This window comes from Setaria italica, chromosome I (genome assembly GCF_000263155.2).
Source record: "Setaria italica strain Yugu1 chromosome I, Setaria_italica_v2.0, whole genome shotgun sequence".
Lineage (NCBI taxonomy): Eukaryota > Viridiplantae > Streptophyta > Magnoliopsida > Poales > Poaceae > Setaria > Setaria italica.
The window spans coordinates 25,923,688-25,946,184 of NC_028450.1; the positions used below are offsets into that span (position 1 = coordinate 25,923,688).

The 22,497-nt window shown below is 43.4% G+C and overlaps 2 protein-coding genes and 1 long non-coding RNA gene across 4 annotated transcripts; 2 read left to right on the forward strand and 1 right to left on the reverse strand.

The window, feature by feature from the left end:
- The first annotated feature begins 600 nt into the window (after positions 1–600).
- On the forward strand, positions 601–8,469 carry LOC101778160 (probable sodium/metabolite cotransporter BASS4, chloroplastic). 2 transcript variants are annotated; one of them, XR_001164862.3, is made up of 14 exons: positions 601–865; positions 959–1,049; positions 1,505–1,612; positions 1,699–1,766; positions 2,330–2,408; positions 2,569–2,627; positions 2,732–2,800; positions 3,384–3,497; positions 4,001–4,022; positions 4,115–4,182; positions 6,070–6,084; positions 7,096–7,225; positions 8,036–8,137; positions 8,220–8,469. XR_001164862.3 is itself a non-coding variant. In XM_004952581.3 (14 exons), exons 1-14 carry the CDS (start codon positions 689–691, stop codon positions 8,286–8,288), a joined length of 1,242 nt encoding a protein of 413 aa, XP_004952638.1. In that variant the 5' UTR covers positions 605–688; the 3' UTR covers positions 8,289–8,469. The 2 variants fall into 2 exon arrangements, 1 of the variants encoding a protein (XP_004952638.1); XM_004952581.3 differs by having other exon boundaries at positions 605–865; positions 6,070–6,155.
- Positions 8,470–9,367: 898 nt separating this feature from the next.
- LOC111256818 lies at positions 9,368–19,365 on the forward strand. Its single transcript, XR_002677099.1, has 5 exons — positions 9,368–10,295; positions 10,425–10,561; positions 15,593–15,921; positions 17,308–17,448; positions 18,900–19,365. It is a non-coding gene; the product is annotated as an uncharacterized LOC111256818 (long non-coding RNA).
- On the reverse strand, positions 11,645–13,398 carry LOC101778560 (protein SELF-PRUNING). The gene is made up of 4 exons (XM_004952582.2): positions 13,058–13,398; positions 12,905–12,966; positions 12,573–12,613; positions 11,645–12,376 (listed from the first exon to the last, which is right to left on the reverse strand). Exons 1-4 carry the CDS (start codon positions 13,256–13,258, stop codon positions 12,159–12,161), a joined length of 522 nt encoding a protein of 173 aa, XP_004952639.1. The 5' UTR covers positions 13,259–13,398; the 3' UTR covers positions 11,645–12,158.
- Positions 19,366–22,497: the final 3,132 nt, after the last annotated feature.

Genomic DNA, 22,497 nt, shown 5'->3' on the forward strand with positions numbered 1-22,497 from the left:
AGCAGTCTCTTAGAGTTGCTCTTAGAAACCGAGCGCTTGCTCAGGTGGTTGCTCAGACGATGGTCGAGCAGCCCGTCCAAGTTCGATTCCCACCAATCGAAACTTGGACATCTCATCGGGATTTATCCTCAAAATAAAATCTACAACCTCTCTCACATGGAGTCACAAAGTAAATGTGAAAGGCTTTGTCAATTATGCTGTTTAGAATACCCATTACTTAAAATGTTGTTTAGAGGATGTTTGGGAGACGGGGGTTAAACTTTAGCTCTTGTCACATCGGATGTTTGAACACTAATTAGGAGTATAGGCTTAATAGATTCGTCTCGTGATTTAGCCTAGGATTCTGCTATTAGTTTTGTAATTAGCCTATATTTAATTCTTCTAATTAGTATCCGAATATCCGAGGTAACAGGACTAAAGTTTAGCCCTGGTATCAAACGTCCTTTGAACTATCCATTGCGCAAAATGTCATTTTCTTGGGGAGGAGAGAATTTTTCCAAACACGTCGATTTCCTAAAATTCTTGGGGTTTGAATTCGGCCACACACCACACTTGTTACTCCCTGGATCAAGCCGTTGGACGGAGGCTCAGAGCCCCTTCAATCCCGATCCGCGATGATAACCCACCGTCCCTCCGCGATGATAACCAACCATCCCCACGCGCGCCGGCTTCTCCCTCCGCCTCCGCGATGATAACCCACCATCCCTCCCTGCTCCGGCCACCCATCCTCACCTCCCGTGTCGGGGTCCTCGGCCGGCGCCTAACACCCCACGCCTTCCTCTCCGCCACCGTCGCCTCGGCTCGGCCTTCTACGCCGCCCCTCCGCCTGCGGCCTGTGCGCGCCGCAGCCTTTGGAGCCTCGCAGGTAACCCAAACCGAAACCCCCCGCGCCTCGGGTTCTCTGCTACTCCTCGGGGCCATGCTTCGATTGGGTTGTAAATGCCTACTTTCTTCGCAGGTTGGTGGCGATGGAGGCAAAGGCGCGGTGCCGCCTCCCGCGCTGGGGGCCGTGCTGCTCGGCTTCGCGCGTAGCAACTTCCTCCCCCTTGGTGAGTTCTCGCTTCTTCGCGATCCCAGCTGTTGCTTAACGATGGGCAGTTTTGGACTGCGCTTTGCGTATGTGTATACAATGAGATGCCTGTCTTAGGTGTCCAGTTTTGAGACTCCAGTACTTCACGACTCAATTTAGGTACAATTGACAATAAGTCAATACAATTAACTAACTCCAACTCGCAATTCGCAAATAGCTTTGCGAGCATATCATCCTGAAATTTTACTACAAAATAGAAACATAGAGCACGAGCGATACACAGGTTTGTTAATCAAATGCAGAAAGTTTTGGAGTAAATCGAGTACATTCTGCTGTTTAAACATAATAAAGTGGCTGTATATGGATTTTTTCTATAATTCGGTTGCATGATGTTGCTGTATAGGTGACAAAAGCATGCTAATGTCTCTGCTCTTGAGCTTACGTGGTCTGATTTGTGTCTTTCTCATTGCTAAGCTCTCGTTGCTGGGGTCATATTGGGTCTCCTAAATCCTACTCTTGGATGCCTTGCTCACAAATGCTCCCTGTCGAAGTACAGCACCTTTGGGATATTCTTGATCTCAGGTTCTGTTTCTTAACCTATTTGTGTGAATCCTTGTGCTAAACTGCTAATAGTTCTGTATGTTAATAGCTTCCTCTTGGTTATATAGGACTGACCCTGCGAACCGAGGAGCTTGGTGCAGCATTAGAAGCTTGGCCTGCTGGACTATATGGAATAGTATGATCTCATGTTTATTCTGTGTTTGTCGGAGTTGATCTCATGTTTATTCTGTGTTTGTCGGAGTTGATCTCATGTTTATATATGTTCTAGCTGCATATCTTTGTAATAATAAGAAGAAAGAAATGGCTAGATACCCTTACAAACACATCCCCCACATACCAAGAGTTTACTAAATTATATTCACGCCCGTGATTATATATCAAAGAAACGTCCTCAACCTAGACATCTAACCTCCCATTGGCACTAGAACAGTCAGGAAGGGAAGACCCTGAGCCCCAGCCATACACCACCGCTGCAGTTCCTCAGTAACCAACAGCAACACTCCAGCAACACTTAGAGTAGCACCGTCAAATGGGTTCTAATATTATTATGTGGCAACAAAACTGTAAATATGTTTAAAAAAGGGTTCTTACCCCCCAACATTAGGAACCAAGATATAGTTCCATATGAATTTCATGCCATTGATTGTTGTTCGAGATGCCAGATCCCATACTTCTATTGGGCATTCGAGCACCCTCAATAAGTTTGCTAATTTCTTCTGTTATTGTATATAATTGCAGGGCTCTATTTTGCTGATTACACCATTTCTTGCTCAGTTTATTATGCAAGTTCAGCTCTTACCTCGTGAATTTATCACCGGTAAATAGGTTCAAGTACATGTCTAATTTTCTTAATGGATTTTCTGTTCTCATGTATTTACATCCTTTGTGCTCCTTACAGCTTGTATGTTTGAAATTAACAATTTTTTTGCTAGGTATGTTTAATTTTAACTAATTAACAATAACAATGCATCTTGCAGGGTTAGCTATGTTTTGCTGCATGCCAACAACATTATCAAGTGGAGTCACACTAACACAGGTACTACTTGTTTACATTTATCTACTAACATCTAATACTGCACATACTTCTCATATAGCTGGACTAGCATTACAATCTAATAATTTTTTTTTAGTACTGCGCAGATTGTTGGCGGTAACTCTGCACTTGCTCTTGCAATGACAGTTGTATCCAATTTACTTGGCATTATCACTGTAAGAAAAGTTTTCCTATAATTTTTTCTTGATGGTCAAATGGCATGAGTGATTGGGCTAACCAACCTTATACGAAATACAAGCTTAGCTTGGTTTCTTCCAAAGTCACTGAATGTAAAATGCAGATGGATACATATCAAGATATTACTTTTCTTAGCGGAATGTGATAGAAATTGTGTGGTTCTTTACTTCTTTTATATGCATGTAAAGTGAATATAAATGGACATGATACTATGATAGTTACTAATATAATCTACCAGTCTTAAAATGTGTGAACAAACTGGTAAACTAAAATGCACATTAGAAAATGCAATGAACCTCTTCAGTTAATCTTGGGATGGACTGTTCCTGGTGCTTAGTTGTATTCATCTGAGTTTAGACTGGTTAGTATCATTAGCCCTCCTCATTTCTGCGGTAGTCAAATAATGTTAATAAGTCAACCCTGAATCCACGACCAAGATTAAATGCCTAAGATAATGAGCCACCTATATTTCTATGTAGTATGTACAGTAACTTTTTGAAAGGCGAAAACTGTTCCTATTATGTGCAATCTGGTGATTCTTCTTCATGATCATGGAATTAGGTACCTCTTTCTCTAGCAAAGTTCATTGGCGCTGGAGCTGGGTTGTCTTTGCCTACTGAGCAACTATTCAGAAGTCTGGTCACCCGCCTTCTAATCCCTCTGATTATAGGCAAGGTATGTGGTTATTTATATCTTTGTACTCCACACATACCTAACTGATTCATATCAATACGATAGGATTGCACCCATTAATATTTAGACCTCCTTTCAGTTTAATATTTTCAAGTGAAAACCGACAGGGCTCATTCTGAGTCTCATGTAACTTCCTTTCATGATGAATTATCTGGTAAACAGGATTTGTTTGGTATAAGTTTAGGAGCACATTTTTTATGAGGTCTGCATCTTCTTTTAGTAGAATGTGTATCAATCATGAGTCATCTGACTTGAATATGCAAAGCATAACCAGAACGGCCTTTCAGATTCGAACTGGCCTTTTAGATTTTAACTCTGTATTTTAGGTTCTTTATCATGGGTTTCTTTTTTACTTTCCTCTCTGTTTTGCAAACGAGAAATGATTAAATTTACCATGTCTTCCTATGTTTTTGTTAATACTATAGTGCAAGCCTAAAATAACTGGAGCATCCTGGAGACACTTATGATGGTTTGTTCTTTGTCAGGTTGCTCGAGAAACCGTAAAAGGTGTGCAGACTTTAATATCTTCCTTTATTTGACAGTCACTCCAGGTTATGAATGTTAATTCACAATTTTAATTTTTGTATCCCTTTATGTAGGTATTGCTGATTTTGTTGATAGAAATAAACAAGGCTTTTCTGTTGCAAGTGCTGTTCTTCTCAGCCTAGTATGTATCAAATTCTTAAATATTTGGCAAGTACATTTGATTATCTTATTGAGCTGCTCTGTCCTGTACAAATAGGTAAAACACTGCTTGTAGTAATAGTAACTTTGAACTTACAGAAAAAAAAAATGTTGATATATGCATTGGTTGATTCAGGTGCTGCATTCATTATGCTGCTTCAGTAGAAAATGTTGGTTGTAGTCAGGCTAATTCATAATGAGTGAAAACTATTTCCTTTTGGATGTATCAGTAAGATCTGGATCCCTTGATTAGTCCTTCAGCATGTCATGCTGTTGGGTCCATATGTAGTGGTTCCAAGCCAGCCAATCCTTTTGGGCAAAGCAGGGACAGAGGGCATCTGAATTGCTATGCATGCCTAGACCTATCCTGCATGAAGTCGAGCACAGCGAGTATTTGTGTGAATGAGTCTATTTCACCCCCTCAAGTATCAGGTTTGTCTACCTACCTCCCTGATATATGAAACCAGGTATGGCACCCCTCAAAATATTTAAAACAGTCTAAATAGCCCCTCGAGGTGGTTTGCAATCGGTTTTGTTTACGTGGCGAGTCACATGGGTGCTGACATGGCTGTGACTCAGCATATCAGGTTGATCCCTCTCACTCCATCTCTATTACACTCTGGGCCTACATGTCATATGTCTCACCCTCTTTCAAGCATCTCCGTTCCTCCCAAGCGACAGCAACAGAACATGAGTGCTTGTGTGTCCTCCGCCGTGCACCTCACCTAGTTGCCATGCTCACCAGCTCCGCAGCTCTGGCTAATGTCCTGTAACCCCTCCTCTCTCTCCCAAAAAAACAACAGCCAAACCACCACTGCCGAAATCACACATCTTTAAATCCTTGATTAAGAGTATCAAAGGATTATCCATCAAGAAAATGGATACCATTAGGCCATTCTGTAGTCTCGCAATACATGCTGCAGACCAACATGCATGCTGCACTGCTGCAGAATTGAATAGGGGAAAATACTGCTGCCGCCACAGGAGCAAAAGGTAGGGGAGAGAGAGGGATTGTTTGGATAATGCTCAGCGGTCGGCCAAAAACAGTTTTCTCTTCTGATTCCCATCGTGTTCCTCAGGACATGAGCAAGCTCAGTTCATCACTTTGTCTATGATCTCCTGGACGCAGCTAAGTGCAGCGATGACAAGCAGGCATATCGGCACACATCCCTCGCCATGCACTAGATCTGTTCCCGGTGCTGCTGCCTGATCTATGCGTCCTCATCCCGCTGCTTGCATAAGCTGCATCGACAGTGAGTGCATGGCCTGCCACGGCCGCTATCCCCTGCTTGCTGACCGAAAGAGGAGCTGCTTGGTGCCTTGGTTCACACGCACCTGACAACCTGCAGCCTGTGTAGTGTTGCCTGATCCATGTATGGCTGATGGCCTCACCGGCAACATGGTGTCAGCAGCAGCACTTGACTGAGTGTGAAATGAAGAATGAAGAAAGATATGACAGATGGTGCCAAAGTGTCAGGGAGAGAAGAAGAGAGGCTGTCTGACATGACGAATTGTAACCACATCACTGGGCATGTAATTGGCCATGTTGACGAAACCATCTACAAAACCAGTCTGCGGGGTTATTTAAACGGTATTGAAAATCTTAGGGTGTTGATCCCTAAGTAGATGAACCTCGATACTTGAAGGGGTAATTCAAATTTATTCCTATTTGGGCTCCGTGTTGATCCCATCATATAACAATAAAATGATAAGAACAAACTTTCAATTTCAAATAGAGAAACTGAGAATGTTTTAGTGTTACATGGGACAAAGATTTCTGGAGTTCCTCTTTAGTTTATGTTGCTCTTTTAGTTTCACATCTGTGATCTTTGGAGTTCAGTTCTAAAATATTTCATTTGACAATTGACAGGTCCCATGGATTCAAGTAAGTAGATCAAGATCACTAATCTTATCTGTTCAAGTAAAAGCTTTAGCTGCCGCTATTACTATTGGAGTGTACGTTTACCATCTGATCTCGTCATAATGGAAATGTTTGTAAATCTATGTGGATACGGGATCAAATGCTTGAGGGACGATGGAGCTTAAATCCTTATTTTTCTTGTTGATCAATAGTTATGCTTTTGCTATGGTTCACCTTGAAGTTTTACATCACAAGTGTTGTGCTTGAACAGTTGAACTGCTATGCTTCGTAATTATGTATCAAATTATTATTGTTATTACAACTTCACACGAGACCCTGTCTGAATATAAATATAAGTTCTAAATTTGCTTAGGGAATCAACTTTCACCTGACATTCAGTATGATGTATCAATACACAAATATTGCTGATTTCAAATTATAGCCAAAGTTTGTTTTGACAATGTGTTCACCTTTACTGATAGGCACGCTTGCAAAGTTGCTGATCCAGCTGGGAGTTTGATATATCAAACCACGTATTCTTAGTCAGTGTCATATTAAAGTAGTGGTACATATAACTTTATTCTGTCGTTGCTGTGTTGTTTTGGGTTTCACACTAGATTGTGACACTTGCTACTCAGATTCCAGAGCCATACAGGGCTTTGTTTGGATACTTTATAATCCCCTGTAATCCATACATATTAGGAGGGATTGGCAGTGAAATTGGTTTATTTTCCACTCCAATCCATATTTATTGAGGGGGAGTGGGTTTTATTCAAACAAAGCCTAAGTAACTAAAAATCAAGTTGAGTCAATACTCTCAGTCCCCCGCCAAACAAAAAAAGAAATGAATACATGGAGATTACCCTGCTTCATGCTTCAGTGGTTTTTAACTGAAGTTTTTTTATTTACCTTTTCTTGCTTGTCGATGGTACTGCATAGCCTTCTTTTTCTTACCTCCAATATAAACTGCTGCTTACTTTTGCTGTCACTTCAGCTATACCTCAACATCTAACAGGAGCACATTTCTTGTCACAGGCTTCTACATTTCGCTCTGTTGGCTTTCAATGCCGCGATGTTGCAGATCTTGTCACGTCTTGAACAGAAAGGGGAGCCAGTCTTTGCTAAAAAAGAGTACGCACGAGCTGTCATTTTGGTGGCCAGTCAGGTCAGTCTTTATCATTACTAAAAGAAACAGAAAGCCTGTAAATGAAACTAATCAAACTCCTGCTGGTGACCATATGGTTGCCTGTCTGGGATGTTTGCGGACCAAAGTGTTGGCAAATGGCAACTGTTATTATCATGCCCTAGATTGCAGTGTTGTGGTGTAAAGTGGGTGGTCTAGAGGGGCCTTCTAACAAATTGAACTTCACACAGAATCCAGACTATTAAAACTACCTTTTGTTTCTTAACTTATCCAAACTCTAAAATTCCTAACTTAATGGGCAAGACATAGCATGATCAAGCAGCAAGCCCTTGGCAAGTGTGGGTGGGTAGGCTTTTGTCAGCTGGGCTTGTCTATGTTGCTTTTTGAAGGGGAAAAAGTAGGGGTGAGGTATTGATGATTAATAACTGATTAGTGTCACACTTTTATTGCAAATAAACACATGATTTCATATTTTGTTACAATGAGCACACAATTGCATGCTATTTGAAACAAATCGGAAATATGCCTATATGAAAAAAGAGGAACAGGAAAATTACTTGCTATGTGGACGAGCTAGTGTTGACAGAAACTGGCCTAGTTGGGTAGTTGACATGTTTCCTGTAAATTTTGCTGCGTGCTTCTGTCCATTACTGGGCCAGTTATGGCAATAATGTCTATTGGCATATAGCTGTAACTGGATTAGAAGCATCTTGGAAAACCTGCTTGGAGTGAACACGTTTGAAATGAAGTTATTCCAAAACACCAATAGCTAAAGATGAGATTATTCTGTTCTTGTGACATCAAAATATTTTAACCGGCTTTCTCCTGTAGAAAACACTGCCAGTGTTGATTGCTGTGGTTGATCAGCTTGGAGGAGCCCTGGGGGAATCCGCATTTCTGGTCATCCCTTGTATTGCTGCACACATTAACCAGGTTCGAATTGCAAACACAGTATTGCTTTTTTTTCACTTGCATTCTCTTAGGAGTCATTTCTGATGTCCAAAACACTCTGCAGATCATTATCGATTCTATCATAGTAAATTGGTGGCGCCAGAGGGATCAACAGTTTGCTAATGCAAAGTAACTTCAGAATTCAATTTTGGCATGTAAAACAGAGAATTAATCAGAAATTCGATGTTTATCAAGTGACACCAATGCAAAATGACGTTACATATTCAGTCATTTGGATTGGACGCAGTCATATTGAGATTATTTTACACAGAAATGCTTTCTTGCCTGAAGGAATGACATTATTCTTGCCTCCATGATCTTCAGATTTCTCGCACATGATTTCGAAAGTCATGATGATATTACTGAGGAACGTCTTTATTAGAGCATTTTTGCTTCTCACCTTGGGCAGTTAGCAATAATCTTTCTATGGACGTCCGCGATTTTGGATAGTTGAATTACAAATGAAAACGTTGATTGTACTTGTCCTCCAGGAAGTTCAATACAGGAAGAATTGCTAACTGCAAAGTTGATTTTGTGGAGGCATGCGTTTCAATTTCATCGCATCCTTATGAAAACCGACCTTACTAATTTCTATTTTTCTCATCACCCTCCGAGTGGCCTTTGATGCTCACTCCACCATGCTAACGTTTTCTTTTTGTAGATGTTAATAACCTTCCAGACTGTTATTGCTGGCATTGCATAGACAATGCTGATTAATGCGGTTTTATTGGAATCTGGGAGCCATGACAACTACGGCTGGCCTGTAGAACGGTAATGCTGTTGTGCTTAGAAGGTGACTCGAGCAGATTACAACGGGCTGGTACTCTCTCTTGCAGACTCACGCTTACGTTGCATCTAACCTGCTATTCACTATCACTATCTTCTTCAGTTCATCAAACAGCATTTCATTTCAGAGTGCAGTCTTCTATGCGTGCGGTGATCATAGCATAACGCTGCCCCCTGTACAAGCTCGGGACCAATTGAAATTGAAACCGGCAATCTTGATGGACAGTTTCCATGTCCCTGTTTTTCTGGTCCTACACACCATCAAGCTACATTGGCTCCAGTGCGGCAGTGCCCCCTCTCTTTCGTCGGGCAAAAGGCTTAAGCCGCTGCTGCTTTTGACAAGCTGTGCGGTGTCCTGATTGTTCACCTGGCGTACGTACCATGAGGGACACGGGTCGTGGACGGGACGAGTGCGCTGGTGCGGTGGACACGGACGGATCCGTGGGGCACGCGCCGGGGAGCCGACATCTATGTGCCGCTCTGCTCCAGGCCCTGTTGGAGGAGAAAAAAGGCTCCGGTGCTGGTACTTCCTCCGCAGGGCAACTTGGTACAATTGACACATGGGCTTGTACACACATATGATCATCTCCAAGCTCGTACTGCTGCTTCCTGTGCCGACAGCTGTTCCCCACCTACCCCTCCTCCTGTGCAGACAAAAGTGTTAACTGGAGCAGCGTGCATGGCATATTCTAGGATGATGCATGGCTGATTACTTGGCTACCATGTCAGCATCTGACGGTCGGCACTGTCGACTGAGTCACTGAGTAGAAGGCCTGTGCTTGGGCAACAGGAATACATCAAGCTGATTCAGCTCGGACTCTGAGAGCAGAGTTCCTTTGCAGTGCCGGAACCTTATCCACTGGAGTGGCTGGGAGATAACTTTGAGCTCCCGTTCATGCATCGGAGACGGACGCACGCATGCACCGGGAGGGAGTCCAAGACGTCTGCAGCTGCAATTGACAACGGGTTCCTGGCCTACCTAACTTAAGAACACAGAGAAACACAAAAGGGGAGCAGGCGGATCGCATCCACCTCGTACACACTGATCCGTGTAGATAATTCATGGATCTGCATGTGGCGTGCCCCCGATGCCCTCCCTCCTCGATCGAGGGCCGGCCGATGAGATGATGGGGGGAGGCCGCCGAGACGCCCCCCGGCGTCGACACGTCGGCAGGCTACCGGGTTTCGCGTCTGAGGGATGCCCTGTGCAAGGACCAACTTACGCTATCAAATCCGTCCCATTTGTCCCGCCATGTTTGTTTGGCGGCCAACTTGGCTCCCATCGTCGCTCTGTGCACGCTTCCTCGCCTGCAATGCTCTGTACTTTCCGGTACACACGCCCTCCTGGAGGAAGGTGAGTGCTCTGATACGTCGCCTGCCTCCAGCTTGACCATTTTTTCTTCTTCCTTTTTTTTAAGCTCATTTACTGCTTGTGTTACAGTAGCTGTAGCTCTGCGTTTAACGATTGGATTACCCTTTCTAGGCCATGCTTGCTTCACTTTTACTCTGTGATGCCCTGGCACTGGAACGGCTTCTCATCTATCAGCCTATCACCATACGAAGAGGATTTGACTGAATTTTATAGACACTGATTACCGGCAATGAAGAGACCGGGCTCAGGTACGGTATTACTGCAACACGCATTTTGTACTTGGGATTTGACGCATGGCTTAGTGTACTTTACTGATATTCTGAATTTTGAGTGTGACTGTAGTACCCGTACCTATTTTGATCTATCGCTGCATTAGATCTTGCGTGCCACAGTTTTTTAAAAGATTTTTTGGAACAGAACAATAGACTAGTGGTGGGAAGGGTGTGTAGCCTTCCTGTCCACCTGAGTTGGCACGGGTGTCAATCTCAACCCAGTGGCCAATCTCAATCCATTGAGGGAGTGACCAACTCGCAGGGCTGGCTCGGTTGCTAATATCTTTCTTCCTTCTACTCCCTCCGTCCCAAATTATAGGTCGATTTAATTTTTTAGATTCATAGATATTTGTATGCACCTAAATATAGTGTATATCTAGATGCATACAAACATATATAAATCTAGAAAAATCAAAACGATCTACAATTTTTTTTCCCCGCAAGAACGACCTACAAATTGAAACACAGGAGTAGTAAACAGCTCGTATTACTGGCCCCGGTTGCTACCATCAATTGATAACTAAGCACTTCTAAATTCTGAAAGAAGAGTGCAGTAGTTGCTTGAGCTTGCCATACAGTTCATACTGTAGCCTATGAATTGCTTTTATTCATATGTGAAAAAAGGTCATCTAATTAATATGAATTATTTTCTCGCTTTTCTTTAAAAGAACAACTGAAAAGAGTCATTGACGTGACCCATATCGAGTCTAACATATGCCAAAGCCAAACTGCCGGCTTCTGAGCTAATATCTTGAAACGAATATTTGTTCATAGACATATTCAGAAAAATGCGCTTGTGATCCTAATGGCCGGACGGCATTATAGGTATACATGCTACTGATGTAGCACTGCAAGATCGTGTATATAAAACGACTGAAATGATGTAAAAAAGGAGGTCTAGAATAGATGCTGCCTTCTTGTTTTCAGCTCCATATATTGCACCCCCAGCTGTTGATAGGATTAGCGATATGGCCGGTGAGGGCAACACCAAGGTGTATTTATAAACAGATGTATATATATATGTTCACGTCTTGTCACTGAAAAGTGAGATAAAGAGCATAGGAAAAAGTAAACACGATGGCATTACAAAAACAAGCAGCAAACTGTAGTGACAGGATCAAACAAAGTACACTGCAAGCACCAGTGAGGAGCCATATGACAGAATAGTAGGCCAAGGGAATACAAGAGTCATGGCCGTTGCTTTAATTTTCTTCCCTCCCCCTCCACCACTCGACACGTACTCCTACATAGCCATTGCTTGAGCTCTCACACTGTTCCCAGTCAACATTGCAACCCTCCCAATCATATTGTCACCTTCACAAATCAACTAGAATGTGCAGCAAGTACTGGTAGTAGGTTGTAGCTGCTAGCTCATGCTGTCACAAGCAAGCAGCTAATTAGCTACCCTTTCTTATTTGAACAAACATGCATTAAGAGAAAAAGGAAGAAAAAAAGCCTGGCCAGCTAATTTCACTGATTAATAATGGTAGGTTCGTCTGTCCATGCAAGATCAGGTACGTAGGGTCGTTGGTTGGTCTGGCTTCGTACGTTCAGCTTTAGTTTTGGTCAGCGGCTAGCGCCGGCGGGCGGCGGTCTCGCGCTGCGCGTTGAAGTAGACGGCGGCGACGGGGAGACCGAGGTCGTTCTCCTCCGCGAATTGGCGGGTGCTGAAGCGGTCCCTCGACGACGGCGGGCTCACTGCCTGCCGGCGGCTCTGCCGGAACAGCACGAATATGAACCTGTGGATGCCAATGTTTGGCCTTGGGTTCTCGTAGCTCACTAGCTCCCTCCCTGCATGTATGCATGGCAAGCTTCAGAAGCAGAACAAATAGAGAGAGGAGTAAAGAGAAGACAAGCAACTGCTGATTAATCTGTAGACATCGACCCTTTTTAGCCATTTATTTGGCCCTGCGTCTCTGTACTCTAGGTACCCACTCCCTTCAAAACTAGCAAGAACAAAAGCAACATGTACAAGAAAAAGACTTACCAAAAGAAGCATCGGTAGTCCCAGGAATATCAGTAACAATCCTGCCAAGGTGTGGTCCAATAAAGAAAACACCTGATTAGCTACATATATTATTCTATATGTAAATAATGGCCTAGAAATTGAGATCATGCATGCTACTCCTAACGCTTGCCTGTGTAAAATATGTGCGTGCCCTAACCTTGCTGAACACTAATCATGGCCTAATCAAGGTACACACTACCAAGTTGCATGGATGCCTTCTTAGTTTTACTAGCTAGGCGATACCATTATTTAATCTAATACTATAGTTACTTTATTTTGCCTGGCTAGCTTGTATATATCGGTTAAATTACCAGTGAAGGTGCTCCCTCAGGTATGGATCACTAGGTCCTGGCACATCTGGGTCAGTCATAACCTGAAGAAGCACAGCAGTTAGCACACGGACATGTTTTACCTTCTATTTAAGAGATAAGCATGCATGTATCTAGGGACTTAAGTCCGCGCACCAATGTGAAGAAGGACCTGAGGTCGCCCCCTTGGACCTCAACACGCGGCTTGTTGGCGACCACCGAGGGGAAGAACTCGTGTCCATTGAAGACCTGCTTGTTGGAGTTGTAGGTGACCATCATCTTGACGGTGGGGTTGAAATGATCCAGCACCTCACCAATCACCTTCCCCACAATGAGAGGCTCCAACACCCTTGACATGTCTAGGACTCTAGACCTTCAATCTGAGCTGAAAATTGCGATGGTCAGTAGGTGTGTTTTGCGCTTCCTAGATGGTGATGTGCAGGTTCTTGTGTGTGTTTGTGTGTTGCTGAGAGAGCAGGCCTCGTGTGTCTATTTATAGATGTGAAGAGACGAGCCTTATCTATCTGGCTGGCCAGCCATATTCTGAGCTGAGTGTGACGGATCATATATTACACATTTCAAACAGAAGTTCTGAAAAAGTTCAGGTTGGAGCATCTCTATCATCACGTACGGTGGCTATCAGATTAACATGTTAGATTGCTAGTCCCATGGTCATTTTCCTTCAGGTGTGGATTATAGAATAGGGGCACTTGCGGCACAAAAGTTCCTTATTATCCAATATATTACACATGTATCTTAAAGATATTTATTCTCTGCAGAAGATTTATGGGAATTCAAGCCGAATAATTAATTATATGCTAGAATCCACATTTGGCAGAAAAAGAAAAGGCTCTTTAGGTCCATATTATAGTCTCCCAAGTTGACTCAAATCGACTGCACAAGTTCCTGAAATATCCGATGAGAACCTTTGAAATGTATATAGTCCGTACAATTTCATATGCATTGCATACTTTGTTTATGGAGGTGAAATGTATTTACAGATTCATCTATCACTGCTGGGGAAAGTATTTTCAGTAACGGTTCCTAACCCCCATTTAGTACCGGTTGTGCAACCGATATTACTACTTCGGTACTAAAGAGGGGAGCCTTTCGTACCGGGTCAAATAACCGATACTAAAGGGCATTAAAAAAATAAAAAAAGAAATATGTCGACCGGAGCCTCGGCCGCACCCACCGCTGTCCGCCCGAGCGCCGGAGCCCCGGCCGCACCCTTCCACCATCCGCCCGAGCGCCGGAGCCCTGGCCGCACAACACCTGAGGCCCACACTAGAGAGAGGGGGGAGGGAGGCGGCGTACTTACGCTGCTCAGCCACCGCCGCTGGTTGTCGCCGCTGCCGCTCTTCAACTCGCTGGTTGCCGCCGCCGCCGCTGGATCTAAGGGAGAGGTGGCTGCTACTCCAAGATCCACACGCTCCTTGCTCCGCCATGCTTGCCGCCGCTCAGTGGTGCTCTATCGACACGCCGCCGCCTCGTTGCACCCTCCCTTCTTGCCCCGCCACCGCTCCTCACCACATGTTAGAGGTGAGGGCGAGCGGAGGGGGGAGGAGAGGGGCAGCGACGGGAGGGGCGGCGAGGGGATCGATCCGTGTGGGGGAGAGAGTTAGGGGATTCGGCTGGGGAGAGGGAGGGGATTCAGCTAGGGAGAAGAAGAGAGAGAGGTGCGGGTGAGAGGCCGGATGAGGGGGACGAGCGGATAAGTACGTGTGGGGAGGGGGTGAGCGTGGGGTGAGAGAGAGAAGGGGGGCTGACGCGTGAGGGGAGGTACCCTTTGTACCAGGTGAAGCCTCTACCCGTTACTAAAGGGGGTCACGGGGGACTCCTCAGGGACTAGCCGTTAGGCCCGATACTAATGCTCACATTAGTACCGAGCTAAAATGCAGCCGGTACTGAGCCTCGAGACGGATGTTGAGTTTTCCGGTGTATGCATACCTTGCAAAACTTTAAGTTGATTGACATACTAATGGGGCGTTTGGATACGGGTGCTAAACTTTAGCAGTGTCACATCGGATGTTCGGATGCTAATTAGGAGGATTAAACATGAGCTAATTATAAAACTAATTGCGGAATCCTATGCTAATTCGCGAGACGAATCTATTAAGCCTACTTAATCCATCATTAGCAAATGGTTACTGTAGCACTACATTATCAAATTATGGACTAATTAGGCTTAATAGATTCGTCTCGCGAATTAGACTCCATCTGTGTAATTAGTTTTTTTTAATTAGCCTATATTTAATACTCCTAATTAGTATCCGATATGACAGGTGCTAAACTTTAGCACGAGGTATCCAAACCAGGTCTAAGTACTAAGGATCCATCTCATCACATGTTTATGTTTTTGGCACAAAATTGGAACCATGCATTTATATGTGTTCAAATTCGCGGAACTGATTAAGAACATGCTTAGTAGAGTGCCAAAGAATCTTCACTAAAACGTGAGCTTCATTTTTTTTTCTTCAGAAAACCTTGAGACTTAATGTGTGGTGGTGAATGTACCGACCATGTCAAAGATGGCAGCTTAATTATGCTAATTCTTTTGGTTGCGTCTTTTGCCCATCCTTTTCTAAAGAAGCACATAACATTAATGTGAATTCGCCCCATCGATTATCCCTTTGTTTACATGTATTTTATTTTGCGTTGAAACGCGGTATTCAATTTTACTTTTTGCAGCTGGAGTGAGCTTGGGTATTCTCAAAGCTGCTGCGCAGCACCACCTACAGGTGTATCTTTTTCTCTTGAGGTAAAAAGCGAGGCACGCTGAATCACCACCCTGCTGAGCTATGGGCAGCAAAAGAACATGCCCTAAACAGCATTGCACTCGCGCGAGCTTGCCACTCCTGGTGATTATTCCTGCCAGGCAGGTGCATAAACTAAGCTCAAGTGGGCGAGGCCTCGCTCCACTACTTCACAAAGTGGCCCTGTGGCAAAGTGCTCTGATCGCAACACTTCTTTTGAGGGAAAAGGAGATCCTCAAATTGTGAACTCTTCATTAGGCAAAGGTTAGTGCTCATGTTTCCATAAATAGTGGAGCCATCTACAAGTTCGCGCATGTTTGTTTTTGCCGTATTCTAATATCCATCTCTGCCATTCACATACATTTGCTTGCATTGCATGCTTACTTGCTACTAATATGCAAGATGGAGTTTGATGGCGGTGGTTCATTAATTCACTTTTGTCTTCTCTCCTCTCAAAGAAATTAAGTGGCAACATATGGGCTAAACCATCGCTAAACAAACTGAAATGAATGTTTATTCTGCAATAAACTCCCAGCCGAATCTGCCCTGAACAGATCGGCATATCTCAACCATCTTTCTAGAAAATAAAACACTTAACCACAGAACACCACCCACAATAATCTAGTATCCTTTTTATGTATCGAATGCCTTTCTATTGCACGCAATTTTCACCACCACTTTTGGTTGCCATGCCCATCCTTTTGGTTTCCACTAAGTGAGTTTCCCTCTCACTGCCTTGATGGTGCCAAGTTTCACGGTGAGTGGCACCCAAGGAAGTCGAAAAGGTTTGATGGTGCAGAGGCAGCAGGCTGGTCATGGCAGTGGACTGCAACTCGTGCTGTAAATGAATTCGTTGAGCAAAGCAGTGGGGCCGAGACCTTACCACAGTATAGGCCAAGCACAGGCAAATAAGTGTAGAGGGCTAGAGGCTGGTTCGCACCATGGCACAAGCCAAGCTCCAAGCCTAATGGTACAGCGAGAAGTTACTTGTTTGGTGATCCATTCATGTGGTAAAGGTTTAGTCTGACGTTGCTCAGTCAGCTTACACTTTTGGACTAGCAAGCAAGGACACGATCCATCATCAGATCTAAGTGTTCTAGTTGGTTTGTGACGAGGTAATAAATTAGTAGCTAGTAGGTGAAAACAAGTGGAAAAGTTTTGTTGCCTATAAGGAGTCAGTAGATTCAATTGACAGTGCTTTACGGACACCTATGCAAGATGTTGAAATTCACGCGCCCCGCAAAGCGTCAAACTGGAAGATGCTAAATGCAAAATGCTTTATCATTTCTGGCACATGCTAGCTCTGGGGAATGTTCTGTGTTCTCAAATGGAAAAGAGCAAAGCTGATTTGCAGGGGAAGAAACAAAGCCATTCCTTAAAGCAAAAGGCTAAATTCTTAAACTGTCGTCACCAAGTTATCTTAATGATCTAGAAGATGTATCTATGACGCGTAGATCATCTATGTGCAAATATGTCTGGTTTGCAGAATGTGCTCTGTTCAAAGTTTGGGAAAAAAAGGGGGGAGGTAAAATGGCGCGAAGATCCTTGTTTTTCATTCTTCTTCTGGTTGCTCTATTGGCAGAAGCTCTGTTGTGGCGTTACATCTGCAATACGTATGTAATCATTCAATTCTCCGTGAAATTTTGTCAGGTTGTAGAACGTAACGTTTTTCAGAATTGGAAAAAAGTAGAAACTGGTGGGAAGAGCTCATTTGGCGTTCCTGTTGTGGGCGTTGCAGTTTCGCAAAAAAGAATGTGTCGATCTAGTCATATGCCAGCACACAGATATCAGGTATTAATTCCTGATCCCATTTTCTATATTTCGATGATGGCACTTGTACTACGTATTAGTTTTTGGTGTGCATGCCATTGTTTCAAACACAGGTTGTGTTAATAGGACACCTATGCCTAATTCCTCTCTGAAAACGCTATAGAACCTGCTAGTATAGGGCTTAGAAGTTAAGAAAATCTCCAGTGGTAGCGGCTGGAAATATAACCAGGGTTCGTACATGGATGTTTATTCTGAAATCTTGTCTGTTTCAAGGTCTTTAGGTTTAGGATACCTATAGCATGCAGGCAGCAGGCTATAGGATGCCTAGATCAACGCTGCTTTACGTGTACGACCGTAACTCGGTCAACGACTGGGTTGTATGTATAGCAATTTCCTTCATAGATGGCTTTGTGCCATTACTAAGAGCATATACGTCTGCCTTATTATAAATTGCTTGTCCTGCAACCAAATATTCTACCAAGTACCATTTATTTATGCCTAAACGGAGAGCGTGGACCACACTACCTATTATGAGCTTTACAAATGTTCTATTTGCCACCGGTTATCTTATTGTCATGTTTAGGAGAAGGGAGTGGTCTTTTTTTGCTTAATCGTTTATCGAAAAAAAAATCAGCACATTCATCAGACTGGCGGTGATTTGGGTTCCATAGATATGCTTAGGTTTGTTTTCAGCATCCTGCCTGCATACTGGGCTCTTCTCGGCCAGTTAAGTGGTAAAGCACCACGAGGCCTGCTTTTAAGTTGGGCCGTCGTTGCCGATGCTATATGTCCGTCCAATAAGATAATCAAAAGAAATGCACGCCCTTGTAAAAATAAAGAGACTTGTCTGGTTCTTCCCTAAAAGAAAAAACAAAAGGACTCGCTATGCGTGAAATTTTTTCCATCGTTCATTGTATATATTTGGGCTATATATTTGGCCAAGCCCCATATTAAATACAAGTACTATTCGTAACATGTTCGAGCGAGTTGAAATGTTTGGGCACTATTCAAAGCGTGCAATGCTTTTTGTATTACAGAACCTGAGTGTAGCGAACATGGCCCCTTTAGACCATAGTTTGTGATTTTGCTGATTGAGTGACAACATACTCATTAGGACTAATGCTTTGTCAAGCATGTGCATTGTAGGATTTCTAGGTCCCAAGTATGCAAACCAAAAGTATGGCAAGGTCCAAATTATGATATTTAAATATCCAAGCTATGGTATTCAAATGATCAAGCCATGGTATCTAGGATTATTCTATGGTATTGAAGGATCCAAATGATAGAGAAAATTCAGAGATGGAATAATTCTAGAGCATCCAAATGAAGTATCTTTGGTGAGCAAGTGGTGGTATTTAACATAGAAAAAATCAGTACCATCGGATCATCCGATGGTATTTCGGAGCAATTGGTACAACTGGAAAAATAGGTTCCAGGAAGCACCGAATGATCTGACGGCATGATTTTTACAGGTGTCGGAGCAATTCCCGGAGAAGGCAGAAAAAGACTTGTCGAAGCACCAGATGTTCCGACGCCTTGCATGTGTGATGAGGACATCGCCATGCTGCACACGCACGAGTCATGGTCTTCCCCAAGTTACAATTCGTCACCAACTCGGTCGTCGCGTTCGTTTCGGATTCAACCGACATCCCTGCACGGTTTCGGCCATATCTCCCTCATACGACATCGAAATGAGACGTTCTTTGATGCGTTGGAACGGGGACGCCACCACCGTTCTTTTGGTTCTGGTCCTAGCTCCAGAAGGTTCATGGATCATTCTGTGTGACCACGACAAGGTGCTGCGTCACCAGTTTTGGGCCAACTTGGCCTTGTATCGTGTCGGGCCTTAAGCCCAAGTTGTGGGCACTCCCCTTCCTAGTCGCCCCTAACCCTAGTTCACCCCTTTTGATATAAACTCAGTAGCCGCCGCCTTAGAAACTCGGGTTTTGTTTAGTTCTAGTTTTCCTTTGAGAAATTGAGATTGATTTGTTGTAACTGTGGCGACAATTCCTTTTACAGTGATCCAGGGCCCCTGTTCTTGTTCTCCTCGACTGTGTCAATTAGTCCTTTCGAATTAAGATCTTGAACCCTTCTTTACTTCATTCATATTTGCAATATCAAATTGTGTGTTTATACTTTCTTTGCTTGTGTCCTTCGATTCGCTTGCAGGGAAAGCCTTCTCGGCGAGGTCAATCAAGTTGTGCTTGGTTGATAACCAACGGAGCAGTGGTGTAGCGGTTGTAGGGATTTGAATCATGTCTGATTAGAAGCCCAGATCATCAACGTCGAGTCTCCACCAATGGAATTTATCATTACCTTTTGGAAGATCGGGCCAGTGCTACATCAAGTGGTATCAGGATTCCAGGTTACCCGTGAGGTATACTATCATGATTCCCCTTTAGATTCAGTTCGTGTCCAACACCTATGGTCCACAGAAAGCTCAAAAATATTTACACTTCCGCTGTCCTATCGCCTTTTTAGCGTTTGCAATTTCCATTTCAGATTTGCTTTGTTGAGTTTGTGTCCATAGTCAAGTCTTGTTGCTGGTTTTGTGTGTTCGTAGTCGTAGTTTCAACCGCCTGTCACTGTTTGATTGTTTCCACCACTATCCTATCCACCTTTACGCAAACAACAAGTCGAGCCCCCACATTACTTGACTTGCCCTGCTAGCCGCCTTGTGTGAACTCTCGCCGTGCAATCCCTAGGTAGGTTGCAAGCCGCATTTTGTCGCCTTTGCATCACAGCCCTTCTTGATGTATCTGGCGAATACCTAATTGCTGCATACCAGGAACGTTGGTGCCCCTATATTGCTTGATGAGAAGCTTTGCTCAGCCATGATCAGCGTTGGATGGATAGGGACACTTTGCCCTAGCGGCCGCTGCCTTACCAGCCGCGTTGTGCCTTTTCAAAACCCTGATTCGGGCGACCTTCCTTGAAACAGGCATAACTTTTCGCTCGGAACTCCGATTGAGGTGAATTTTTTTTTCAAATTTTTAGAACATAAAGTTACACATACGATTCAACCCTTTTGGCGTTTTTGCTATTCTCAGATTTCCCAAAAAATCAGAAAGTGGGTGTTTTCAAGCCTCTAAGTTGTTGCACGGTTTTCAGCAAACGTGCCTGTTTTTCTGTAGACCACATCACACCTGTGGCGGAACCGTCCAACTTAAACTAGTTTAAATGCGCCTAATTGCTGCCGATACAGCAACTATTCGAAACACACTTAAAACAGTATAAGTCCGGTCGTCCGTCGAGTGTCCCTAGGACTCCTCAAATGCTCCACGACACGTTTCATAGCCATACACCAGGATTGTTTCCGCGATGGGAAAGCATCAACAAATATTACATTTTTACATACATACACGAGGTACGAGTTATTACAAGACATAGTTTGAAATAAATTTAACAGTGCAGGTTAGACAGAGGTTCTAGGATTTAAACATAAACGGTTCAGGTGGGAGATGAGCATTCAAGATTTCTTCTAAGGCCCCGTTTGGGTCCAAGGAATTGGAATCTATTTAATGGAGTAGGCTAATTTATGTTGGAATGTGGCATTCCACAACTTTCCAAAGTTTAGATATAAGCCTATCTTAAATTCATGGGGTGGGAGATGGAAATTGATTCTATAGATTATGGTTATTAGAATGGAATTCAATTCTTATAGCACGCTCTTAGACTCGCTTCTCTATAGTAGAAGTGCAGCATACAAGTATCTCTCCCATATCACCAACTATAATATACAACTATGTTCCACATACAATTATATTAGCTTAATTAATTTATATCTAAATTATGATTATTAGGATGGAATTCAATTCCAACGATCCAAACGGGGCCTAAGGGTATTGTGAGACTCATAACAATACCCTAGTTTTTCGGGGCTTCCTCCTCGGTGGATTCCTGCGGTGCTTCTGAAAATAGCCACAAGGGATAACCCTGAGTACGGGGTACTCAGCAAGACTTACCTGACTAACCAATATAATAGCTTTTCTTGGAACTACATGATAGCTTTTTCAGTGTACTTGGCTGACACATTTTTGCCAAAGAGCTTACTAAAAGTGAGACCTTAGCTTTATCTTTTATTTTGATTAAGTTATTACCTAACCATTCTAAATGATGATAAAAAGATTATTTGCAAACAACAAGGTATTAAGTCATACACCAAAATATTAGTGGAAAGGTATAGCATTCATGACTTCATACTACGATGCTCAACAGTGATCAAGTGCATTCATAACCGAGAATTGCGATGATCCGGATCAAATTGCATCCTGCAGGAGAGTACCCTGATCACCAGTTATATACGACTGTCCAGGTTGTACGTAAGGACCTTTCGATTAGCAAATCCAATGATTGGGAATAAGACTACCCGGACCCAGGGACGCACCCCCACATGGGACCCCACGTTTGGCCTGATCACCATGTGAGTTTTAGGCTACGCCCCTACCAATCTCCAGCACGTCAAGTGCGGGTACGAAGTATTCCCAATCAGAGGGTTTACTAACCTACTGGGCTTTACTGGTCCCATACCCAGTAAGTGATCAGATGTCCTTCACTTGATCAAAGGTTAAGACAACGAATCGGGCCTTAACCAAATTAATCTAGCAGACAGAACTACATCCTTAGCTTCTGTCCGCTTCTTAACTTCCAAGTTATCTTTCCATAAATAACATGCATGACTCAATATTTACCTTAAGGTTCGGTAAACCAATTATTTAAGCAACTAAGCATTTCTAGACTTGGGTTACTTACTAAATGTTTGAACAAGTGGCAAAGATGTCCTTAAAACAAGGTATGATAATGCACAAGAATGGGTTTCAAGCAACTCCTAGACTTAGTACATTCATATAGCAAATAACCAATAATTGGACACATGAAATATTGATTCCAAAATAAATAGGTATAATGCACCGGGGCTTGCCTTGTTCTATAAAAAAGTTAGCACTGTCTGAAGGATTGGCCTCGTAGGGAACCAACTCAATGATCTCTTCGAACTCCGGAGATCCTTCTGAAAATTCTGAGAAATCCCCTTCCGGTGCTTCGGTGTCTATGACAGAGCATATGACGGCG